The sequence below is a fragment of the Agrilus planipennis genome, unplaced genomic scaffold (assembly GCF_000699045.2).
Source record: "Agrilus planipennis isolate EAB-ADULT unplaced genomic scaffold, Apla_2.0 scaffold294, whole genome shotgun sequence".
Classification (NCBI taxonomy): domain Eukaryota; kingdom Metazoa; phylum Arthropoda; class Insecta; order Coleoptera; family Buprestidae; genus Agrilus; species Agrilus planipennis.
Genome location: NW_020439100.1, coordinates 231,032 through 242,658, shown reverse-complemented (window position 1 = coordinate 242,658; position 11,627 = coordinate 231,032). Strand labels below are relative to the sequence as shown.

At 30.9% G+C, this 11,627-nt stretch overlaps 3 protein-coding genes across 5 annotated transcripts in view; 1 reads left to right on the top strand and 2 right to left on the bottom strand.

Annotated features, from left to right (window-relative positions):
* The window catches only part of LOC108740765 (uncharacterized protein KIAA1109), a 68,129-nt gene extending 64,261 nt beyond the window's left edge, over positions 1-3,868 (bottom strand). Inside the window, exons 1-4 of the mRNA XM_025977487.1 lie at positions 3,416-3,868; positions 3,213-3,356; positions 2,980-3,148; positions 2,737-2,848 (exon numbers count right to left, since the gene is read on the bottom strand). Coding sequence (XP_025833272.1) covers positions 2,737-2,848; positions 2,980-3,148; positions 3,213-3,356; positions 3,416-3,626 — 636 coding nt within the window. The 5' untranslated portion in view covers positions 3,627-3,868. The remainder of the gene's footprint in view (positions 1-2,736; positions 2,849-2,979; positions 3,149-3,212; positions 3,357-3,415) is intronic.
* A 50-nt stretch (positions 3,869-3,918) lies between these two features.
* On the top strand, positions 3,919-8,182 carry LOC108740767 (GATA zinc finger domain-containing protein 14). Its single transcript, XM_018475223.2, has 4 exons — positions 3,919-3,991; positions 4,074-4,318; positions 4,375-4,536; positions 4,591-8,182. Exons 2-4 carry the CDS (start codon positions 4,175-4,177, stop codon positions 6,661-6,663), a joined length of 2,379 nt encoding a protein of 792 aa, XP_018330725.1. The 5' UTR covers positions 3,919-3,991; positions 4,074-4,174; the 3' UTR covers positions 6,664-8,182.
* A 613-nt stretch (positions 8,183-8,795) lies between these two features.
* On the bottom strand, positions 8,796-10,315 carry LOC108740768 (NAD-dependent protein deacylase Sirt4). Of its 3 annotated transcripts, none has more exons than XM_018475224.2 (3): positions 10,030-10,315; positions 9,538-9,962; positions 8,796-9,189 (listed from the first exon to the last, which is right to left on the bottom strand). In XM_018475224.2, exons 1-3 carry the CDS (start codon positions 10,232-10,234, stop codon positions 8,878-8,880), a joined length of 942 nt encoding a protein of 313 aa, XP_018330726.1. In that variant the 5' UTR covers positions 10,235-10,315; the 3' UTR covers positions 8,796-8,877. The 3 variants fall into 3 exon arrangements, with proteins under 3 accessions (XP_018330726.1, XP_018330728.1, XP_018330727.1); XM_018475226.2 differs by having other exon boundaries at positions 9,538-9,943; positions 10,030-10,122; XM_018475225.2 differs by having other exon boundaries at positions 8,878-9,189; positions 9,538-9,959.
* Positions 10,316-11,627: the final 1,312 nt, after the last annotated feature.

The window sequence follows — 11,627 nt, the reverse complement described above, 5'->3', positions numbered from 1 at the left end:
AAGAAATTCGCACCCATATGATCTCCACCATCTAAATATTAAATAGCCATCCTGAATTCTAATAGTATAATCATGCGTTATGTAGAAAATATCTCGAAACATAATTTTACCAGAAAGTGCATTTAATGTAAATGATCCTATAATGAGAGTTAACGATATAGGACTTTAGTGTAAATTAGCCAGAAACACCACCCACCTATATTAAAAGATCCGCCTCGAATAAAAAATTTATTCATTATTTTTGTAATAATATATCCTGCTACTCTAGAATTGTAGTAAGTTATGTATATGACCCATAATATTGCAGAAACTAAACTACACAACAACCAAGCAAAGTTGGAATCCATTTTCAAATTTTCCAAGTTTTCTTGGTGAGAAATATTCCAAGGTGAAGCAGAGAAACCCATTTTGCACTTATTTTTTTAAGAAGTATAGGTTTTTGATTAGAAACAGCACACCCTTTTTTTTTTAAACCTCTGTTTTTCGATGGAAAATACAAATATAAATTAGCACAGCTCTACATTTCGCATCGAGGGTATAAAAAACTACCCATTTAGTTTTTATATGATTAGCATCACTGATCATTTACAAACTCTTTTTTACAATATTAATTTAAAGGGAAGAATAGCTTTTGTTTTTATTTATCGACTAAACGTCAGATTGACAAATACCAAACACTGTGAGGTTATTACGGAGGTGTTTACAGCACCATTATTTAGTATGCCCTTAAAACCGTAATATTTTTTAAATAATGAATTTTGCTGCAGATATTGTGAGTTATTAGTTCTTGTTATTAGAGTGTATATGAAATTGTAACGTGACTTAATGTTAAATAGTTTTGTAGGTGATCATTGTAGGCGGTGAGTTACAAAAAGCATGACCGCGAATTTTATTTTCTTGTGTAAGAATTATGAACTTAATAATTTATTCTTTTTCAAACAGTAGTAACAAAATTTTCAATATCTTGGTGTACCATGTTATTTTTCCAAAATCGTGCGTTTTTATTCAAGTCATTTACATATACGCTGTAATAGTTTCATAATTATTTCTTTTATCATTTTTAATTTGCAACCTAACCCTATTTATAGTACGCAAAGGTGGAAATTCGCTAGAAATTGTTCTACCACCTCATTTAGCGTACTCGAATATATAGGTATATATTCATAATTCTTACAGTGATACTTTTAGTTGATACTGAGAAAGAAATCGTAAGGGTATTGTTAATATTTATGTTGCCGTTTTCTTAATTTTTCGTGTGTGGTGATTATGATTGCTAGTGTACGGATATCAACAAGTGTTTCTTTTTGATGGCGTATATAACACCTAGATCAGTAAGTCTTTTTTTGCTTTTATTTCATTGTTTGCGAAAATATCAGATTTTATTATTAAGCCCTGCGTAGGTGCATACCTATTGACTTCATGGCGCAAAAAGTATTAAACATTTTAATAGGGTTTTGAGCTTTCTAACCAATTAATGGCATGCTCATTTGTTCAATCTTAATGCAACTTCGTATATTTTTTAAAGTATCTACTACTTTCGCCTTCAATCAATTCTACAATTTTTTGGGAATTATAATTACGTAGAATGAATGCAAATACTTAATAGAACTTCATAAACTTATTGAATGACGGTAGTGTATTTTTTTATATGTATTGAGGCATTTATTCGTTCTTTATATAAATCAAATTGAATTCTGCTTTGGACTGTACCGCGCACCAGTGTTGCCATGTTGTTTGTTTTTCTTCTGCAACTATAGCTTTAACTTTGAGAAATTAGATCAAAACGAAAAGTTTCCTGACAACTGTTTTCTGCTGTTTAGACTAATGACTGAGAAAAAGAAATATTCAATTGAAAAAGGTGCTACCTTACTTGTTATGAAACGCAGAGTAAAAAAATATTGTTCTACGGATTTTCGAAAACATATGGTACCTGTATTGTAAAACCCCCCACTTTTTATCTTTTCTTAAATATTTAGTATTTCTTCTTGTCGATAACTTCCATTTGAAATATTTTAATAATCGATACAGTTGCGAAATATTTAAATAATATTGCTTATATATGTCCCTATGCATTGTTTACGTAAATTTATTATTCCATAAATTTACTAGATCTAGGTACAATACATTGTTTTAGCTATAAAATTTGATGTTTTATCAGTATTTTTAATGATAAGATCATTTGGCAGCGTGGCAATTTAAACGCGATACTTTTTTGGTGACTGTTGATTGACCGCTCAGTATTTATGTAGTTATTAGTGTGAGAGGTAGTGAATTATTGCAGTCTTTGGCGTTAACATTATACAAAGTAAGAATTACAAATTAAACAATTAACATTTTAGTTATATTTGCTACAATTAAATAACCTCTTTTAATTATTGGCAATTTCTATATCGAATTTAAAGTTTGTTGCTGGGAATATTTGAAAATTATAGTTTTGTTTCTATCCGGCCTATGGATTTTTTTTGAAGTGTAATTTTTTATTAAAATGGCAACACTAGCAACATAAATTCATAATTAGTCANAACATGCACCAAAATGGTGTTCGAATGTAATTTTTACTGAAATCTTTTTATCATTACTTAGTAATAAAAAATATTTGTTGGTGCCCAATTTACGTACAATTAATAAATTTTGTTAAATGTTTACAAAACTCCAATTATCTTCAAAGTATGGGACACACATAATAATGGATATGTAGGTATCTATATTAAATACAAAAAATTGTTGAATACTTACAGATGAGACATCCATTTTAATAACAGGTATTAAGTCTCTCCATGTTCTAGCCATAGCTGCTTCAGACCTTTGTTTCCTTGAAGCAATTTGTCGTTCTGTTTCATTTCCAGCTCTGTTTTTTTACATAAAAACTAATTAATTACTATAAGAAGCATATATTTAGTAGTGCATTTGTGGTTCAAAATATAGTCAGTTAAATTAAGATACAAGCAACGACACAAAAGATATACATAAAAAATATACTTCGTATTTCCTGGAGAAGTATCTTTATCAGGTCCACCATAATCAGGAAATAGACCGGGTTCCAAGCCAAATATTTTTTCCAAGCGTGCATAAATATCTGATCTGTTATAAACATGCAGCTCAAATCCATTTAAAACCACTGATAAACGTGTATCAGAATGAGATAAATCTAGGTATATGAATAATTGTTATTTGTATAAATTACACAGTATCATAGATTTTCAGTTTCTCACCTTCACTGACATCTTTAGGAACATATGATCTCCACCATCTAAATATTAAATAGCCATCCTGAATTCTAATAGTATAATCATGCGTTATGTAGAAAATATCTCGAAACATAATTTTACCAGAAAGTGCATTTAATGTGAATGATCCTATAATGAGAGTTAACGATATAGGACTTTAGTGTAAATTAGCCAGAAACACCACCCACCTATATTAAAATATCCGCCTCGAATAAAAAATTTATTCATTATTTTTGTAATAATATATCCTGCTACTCTAGAATTGTAGTAAGTTATGTATATGACCCATAATATTGCAGAAACTAAACTACACAACAACCAAGCAAAGTTGGAATCCATTTTCAAATTTTCCAAGTTTTCTTGGTGAGAAATATTCCAAGGTGAAGCAGAGAAACCCATTTTGCACTTATTTTTTTAAGAAGTATAGGTTTTTGATTAGAAACAGCACACCCTTTTCTTTTAAAACCTTTGTTTTTCGATGGAAAATACAAATATAAATTAGCACAGCTCTACATTTCGCATCGAGGGTATAAAAAACTACCCATTTAGTTTTTATATGATTAGCATCACTGATCATTTACAAACTCTTTTTTACAATATTAATTTAAAGGGAAGAATAGCTTTTGTTTTTATTTATCGACTAAACGTCAGATTGACAAATACCAAACACTGTGAGGTTATTACGGAGGTGTTTACAGCACCATTATTTAGTATGCCCTTAAAACCGTAATATTTTTTAAATAATGAGTTTTTCTGCAGATATTGTGAGTTATTAGTTCTTGTTATTAGAGTGTATATGAAATGATTACGTGACTTAATGTTAAATAATATTTACTTTTCATGTAGTCGTGCACTGGTTCGTTTCTATAAACACATTATTGAGTTTGCGACATAGGAGACACCATAATCCGAAGGTCGATTTTGTTAAAAAAAATAAATGTTTAAAAATGTCAGGTTATAAGAGAGTAAATTTTTATGAATTATGCCGGCTATGTGCTACAAATCAACAAAAAGAAAAAACGCATATATTTCACGAGCAAGGAAGGAAAATACAATTACAAAATAAAATACAAAGTTGCCTCTCTTTAAAGGTTTGTTAACACAAGTGGTTGTTTACTACAAGTTGAACGTTTTTGCACGTTTGTAGGTCTGTGAAAACGATTTCCTACCAAAAGTAGTATGTTCACAATGTTTAAATACCTTGGAAGAATGTTACACATTTAAAAAAGAATGTCAAACCTCAGAAACTATGCTTTCAAGTTACTTTAATAACTTTAGGTATACAGAGGATTTTAAGAAGTCTGGGAAGGTATTCAATGTATTAACAATAGTTAATATGGAAATGTTAACTCCTTTATTTCAGGTTTATATCAAAGACACAAGTTCAAAACCTAATCCTATCATAACACCATCTACATTAATAACAACAGTAACAACTAGTCCTAATTCTTCTATATCTACTACACAAAGTGAATCATTATATGGAAGTTCAAATTTTGTTAATGTTGTTGACAATTCACCCCAAGACATTTCTTATGTCCATGTTCCAAACAATGTAACATCAAATGCCAATTCAAAATGTACACTCAAGTCAGATACGTTACATTCAAAAGTCATTCAAACAGCTACTAGTCAACCACAAGTTGCTTATAATTTAAATGCTGTAAATATAGAACTACTCAAAAGTTTCCTTCAAAATTCTGCAAAAAATGACACAGTGGCTAATGTGACTGTTAATGCAAACGGTGAGATAATAGGTATTGGTCCAATAGTGAATTTTGATGCACTTTTGGCACAAAGTAATGCCCTTTTATCACAAAACAACACTCAAAAACTCCAGAGGAATGTAGAACCATCAAATAAGCCAATAATTCATGGAAGAAAGAGATCAAAGAATCTAGATTCACATCAGAAAAGGCCTGACAATAGTTATTTAGAAGATTCCATTATTAAAATAGACTTAACTGAAAGTGAACCTCAACATTTGGCAACCTGTGGAGAGCCCAAATCAAGTACGCAGCTAAATAAAATTGCCTATACATATAAAGCAAATGATAGTTACAAAAATTCCACAAATGCAGTAATTTCTGTACCTGACCTAAATCCTACACAACTTGTTCAGAAGTTCATCAATTCTAGTCATATACCTCAGGTAAATAAGTTGCCCGAAAATGAACCTAATCAACAAGTTTTCTCAACCAATTCAAACATTGGTTATGCTTCTCATATCAACACTAGCAGTATTAATGTAATGTCGAACATCAGCTTGCAAAATGTAAATTTAAATGCCATAAACATTCCTTCGAGTTTAAGTTCAAACAATTTAAACTTCAGCTCGAATCTTACAAACATGAACGCAAACACAAATGCGAGTTACAACCACAATATCAATCAGCAATCTTCCACTAACAATTTAGGACAAAACATTACAAATACCTCCGTTAACATGCACCAAAATGGTATATCTAAAGTTCAAAATGTTGTTCATCGTAAAAGTTACAGTATGAATTCAACAGCACCAAATAGTAATGGTTTGATTAACAATTTAGATCTTAATGCACATATAGATTCTGCTACTTTGGAAAAGGGTGCTTTTGCACCTGCTATGAACATTCTAAATATGAATTTAACTTCAGCCAATGCCAATCTACTGAATAACTTAAGTTTGGCTGGTATGAACAGCCTCTCAAACATATCAAATACAAACTTAAACGTTAAGTCAGAAGAAGAAATTCGCACCAGTACCAGTAATTCATCTGTGCATAATATGACTAATAGTATACCATCTATTATCCATAATACCACGTCAAACGCAAATATGAAAAATCAAAATTTGGCCATGAACCATTCTAAAGTGAATGGCATTTCATCCACAAATGTCATCCATATGGGTAATCAAACTGTAAGCACCCCCATTGAAAATGTCAACAATTCATTAGACTTGGGTACAAATAGTGTGGTGACTTCAGCGAACAACCAGTCGAATATAAGTGGAGCTAATTTAACTCCACCCACATCAACATCAGTTATGACAACAGTACAGAATGATAACTTAGTGAAAAGTCACACTTGTGAAATTTGTAAAAAAACTTTTAAAAGGAAAGAGCATTTATTTCAGCATGTAAAATTGCATACAGGTTTTCGACCGTTTCGATGCGATAAATGCAATAAATGTTTCATGCGAAAAGAGCACCTGTTACGACACATGACAGCACACAGTGGCGCAAAAAATTTCACATGCGATATATGCGATAAATGCTTTTCTAGAAATGACAATTTACTGAAACATAAAAAAACACACGAAAAACAGTCGAAATTTACTTGTCAGGTTTGCCAAAAACATTTTGTAATGAAACACTACTATCTGGCCCACAAACTCACCCATGAAACAGACAGATGTAATCTTAATCAGTTATGGGGGGTCCTAAAGGCTTAACTTTAGAAGTATCAGACAAATTATTTAGCAGTTACAACCCCAAAGTTTATTTTTCTATGTATGATGATTGTGTTTATTTTATATATTACCTATTTTAGATTACTATTCAAAATCGTATCTAGTGTTTATAACGTACTAAGCATTTCACTTTAATAAATTTGGTAGGACACTTTCGTATTTGGGGCCACGCTTAGCAAGGGGTGTGATACCTCGATGAAAGCCTAACAACACTCGTTGATATTACATATATCTCCATCATTATTTATTGTATGGCATTAGTTAGTGTGGTAAATAGCCAGTTAGATTTGCGATTCGATCACGGGACCTATAACTTTACATACAAGGCGCTACTGAACTGTGATGGAAGTTAGGTCAATATTGCTATTCTTGCTATTCTAAGTTAATTTAAGTCATTTCATGCTCTGTATTATTGACCATTAAACAATTTTCACGTACATTTTCTACAATAAAGGGGTAACACTTTTTGCATAAAACTTTTTAATCAGCGCTTTCTTTTATGACCAACCTTTACATTTGTGTTTCTATACTCATGAAACCGTTGGGGGGGGGGGGTAGTATACAGAAAACCTCCACGAGGTGTCAGTTATGTTAGTGTGCGCCGCCCCAAATACTAATATTCTGCCAAATTTTGATTTAGCATGGATAATATTTATCTATTTACACAAACATATATTTATATTAATCAGTTTGAAGAAACATTAAACAAGTTATAGCGAAACGAATAACAATAATTTCAAAAATTACATCAGCAAGTTCAGTAGTTCGTGTGAATTTATTGTAGAGTGTTAAAAGTAGCACTCTATAAGTTTTCCTGTAAATAGCAGAAACCGAACAGGAGATCTTATATTTTTGTTTTATTGAACTGAATTAGTCCATTTACATCAGCTAGTTAAAATGTAAACTGTCCTATCTCTTCATCTTAGTTGTAAACCAAAGAAACGATTGAGAAAAGCTTTTAGTGTGATCGTTGTCTTATCAAAAGCTTACAATTTGTTAAAGCAGAATATAATGTAAATATAACAGTTTGTATTTTAACTGGCTGCTGACTGATCAATGAGAATTATCTATAATAGAATGAGTCAGAACCACTAGAGATGTACTTTAAATATAAAAGTGTTAGAGGTCAAATATGTATATTTGTTGTTTTTTTTGTTAATGTTATTTTTGTTTATTTTTTGACATTTAAGAACTATTTATCAGTATTATATCCAGAATATACAAGATATTTTTCTAGTTATTATTTTTTCATGTATTCATTCATGGTCTTAACATTCAAAAAGTGTTTATTATTATGTACACACAAGTACAGTAAATTTTATCAGATTTAAACTATTTGGGAACTGGTTTTCAAAATTTCCTTTATTGTTGACTTTAATCAATGAAAAATCGGGATTCAAGGTTCAACTGGGTAATAATGTATCATGTATTAATAATTGTTAAACCAAAGTAGGTGAAATGAATATTTTGAGAGTATAACGTATTTCTTGAGCCTGTAAATACGACATTTATAAAATAAAAGCGATATTAAAAATGAATCATTTTTAATGCAAAAAACTGAACAAAAGCAATTTTCGTAGCTTGGCTAGAGTTTCCTATTAATTTGAACACATCAAGTTACATACTTGAATCATCACGCTCACTCGTTCTTGTTAGTCAAATTTCTCAAAGACTAGAAGATCCCACATCCCTATTTGTCAACAGGAGTCTAAACCAGGTCTTTCTTTGTCCTTTTTTACTCCTGTTAATACTTTTATTATCTATAACTAGCCTTTCATGTCTAAGAAGGTGTCCCACTATCCTGTCTTTCCTTAACGACTTCATGAATCTTTTTCAAATTTCCAAATTAATCGTTCGCGAGTACAAGTGTTTTCTCGACCCTTCGCTAATGTTTGTTTTGTTTCTATCACTTTTTCTATTGTGAATTTCTCTCAGTTTATGGACCCGTTTAGAATTGAAAGTATTAAAAAAAAAACAAAAATTGGCAATTCTACAATTATGGTAGATGGATGAACTCTGAAGTTTCTCTACAAGGGCTTCTTTTTACAATTTTGTAACCAACTCTAAAAAGGTATTTACATCATGATGTATAGAAGTACATTAAAATTGTTTTATTAGTCAATAATATATAACTAGAATACAGTAATAAAATAGAATATATAATATTAAAAACGAATGACCTCTATATTTGTACTATTAACATATTTTGGGTAATATTTCGCCACATTTTGCTGATATTCTTAGATGAGCACAATGATCTGCTCTGGTTGGACCAATATTAACTATAGCAATGTTTTTCTTTTCTTCTGCAGCCTGCAGAACTATTCTGTATGACGAATATACTGATAAACTAGAGCCCAGTACTAACAAAGAATCGGAGTTTGTTACAGCTTGTGTTACTTTCATAACTCTTTCTCTAGGAACATTATCACCAAAGTAAACCACATCTGGTTTTAAAATGCCACCGCACTCTTCACACTGTGGTGCTAAAAATTGTTTTATTTGATCCTAAAAACAAATAGCAAAATTGCATTTAATGTCGGTTTTCATAATATTGCAATTTTCAAATCTTCCAAGATGTAAATATTGTAGAAAAATTAACAAGTGCAAATATAAAGCATTTGTTAACTATTATTTTTATTTAAATGTCTGATCAATTTTATGTAATTAAATGAGGTTTCACTGGTTCATACATTATGATATTTTATATATATATATTCATGAAACCACTAAATGACAAAAACATTTTAATATTAATTAAAAATAGATGTAATACAGTTTTTGTTCAATTTTCCTTTAAATTACATTTACTAAAAGATTGGGTCATATACATACTTGGAAGAAATAACAGCTTACCTCTGAGATATCAACATCTCCATCAGGTCTGACCATAGTTGCAAATTCTCTGATGTTAGGGTTTAATTTTTTCATTTGCTCTTGAATTTTAAATCTGCAGTATTTTTTATGGCAACTTAAACATATTACTTCATAAAGCGTCCCATGAAGTTCTACAACATTAATGCTGCCAGCTTTGGTGTGAAGCCTATCAACATTTTGTGTTATTATAACATCAATTTTATAATGGTCAAGTTCTAGATTACGAAGTGAAATATGTGTAGCATTTGGTTGACAATAAGAAAATCTATCCCATCCTATGTAGCTTCTTGCCCAATAACGTTTTCGACCATAGGCAGAAGTCAAAAATTCCTGATAAGTCATAGGCTTGTGATTTGATCTGGCATATAATCCCACTTCTTCTGATCTGTAATCCGGAATTCCTACTTATAAATAATATAATAATTATAAACAACTGTTATTAAAGAAAATCATCTTTTGCTAATATCGTACCAGATTCTGTTGAAATCCCAGCTCCTGTTAATACAAGCAACTTGCTAGAATTTACAATAAAGTCTTCCAAACGTTTAATATCACATTTTTCTAATGGGGGGTGTTTAGGTACAAATTTATATACATTTGAACTGTATTTTCGATGTAAATATACGAGAAATTTTAGAAATAGGTGGTTGTTTTGGATCATAACTTTGGTAATCATGATTTTCCAATATTTACTATTTCATTAAATTAAAACTGATTAAGTCTTATATAGGTTATATTAATAATTATATTGTATTTTGACATTGCTGTCCTTGACCATAGATAGTTCGCGATAGCCAAAATGGAGGCGTCTTGGCTAGTTTGTGATTTTGATTTCCCATATAAATAATTTACCGCTTCCAAATGTGGTGTACCTAGCGTAATTGTGCGTCAATTAGTTTTATTTAAAAAAGAAAATTGTTTAGGGTGCTGAAAAAAATTCAATGTCAATTTATTAGAAAACTATTGAAGCTATCATAATTTAATTAACGCCGATCGATTGCGCGACATTCATACTTGAATTCTTAAAGACAGGTATAATATTATGATAAGTGAAATTTAAACCTATACTATTGCAAATAATACGTAGATAAATTGTAATTGATATTTCTAATTTGCGTGCGCAAACTTAAACTAGAGATTAAATAAATATTTAGTCTATGATAATGTTTATGGTTCGTCATTTAACACCTATAGTTTTACTTCTGTGATATGAAAACAACTATCTATGAATGTAATTTAACAATACTCTATGATCTTAGCATTACAATCTATGAATGTAATCTTATCTATGATCTTATCTACTTCTATAAACTTTGTCTATTATCTGTGGCTGCAGGTTGTACCATCTATTACCATTTGTATATCTATTCTCTATGGGTTGTACCCATTTGTAGCTTTTATGTTTGTGTGCAAGTTTGATAGATAGTGAAAACTAGTTTATCTGTGTTTAATTATAATTATCAGCTCACTCAGCACAAAAAATAGATTTTATATAGTTTTTTGATAACAAAAGTACTGGGTCATTTTTTACATTAGTTGACATTGGAATTGAGACATGAAGTTTAGTCAGGTAGGTAGTACTCACTAAGTAGAATCGTGTGGTAGCATTAATTCCGTGCGGAAACCAATGGAGCTTGAGATACAGGCTCCTAAAGTTATTTAATCGGAAGAAATTTCGATTGGTACGGCCCTGGCTGCAGCCCTTCGTCAGCTGTTCTCGCCAAATATGCATTGATGACGTCATTGTTTAGTTAGGTAGATGTATGACAGACTCGAGTTTGTTTAATGCCCCTGCCCGCCGAAGGCGGGCTGATACATTAGAATAATGTTAGGAAGATATGTTTTAGGACAAACGATGTTTGGCGGGAACAGCTGACGGAAGGCTGAAGCCAGGGCCGTACCTACCGGAATTTCCTCCGATTAAGAAAACTTTAAGGGCCTGTATCTCACTCACATTCATTTTTAAACAAATAATAAACAAAATTCTAGTAAATACTACTACACTACTTTACTTGGTGAGTACTACCTACCTGACTAAACTTCATGTCTCAATTCCAATGTCAACTAAT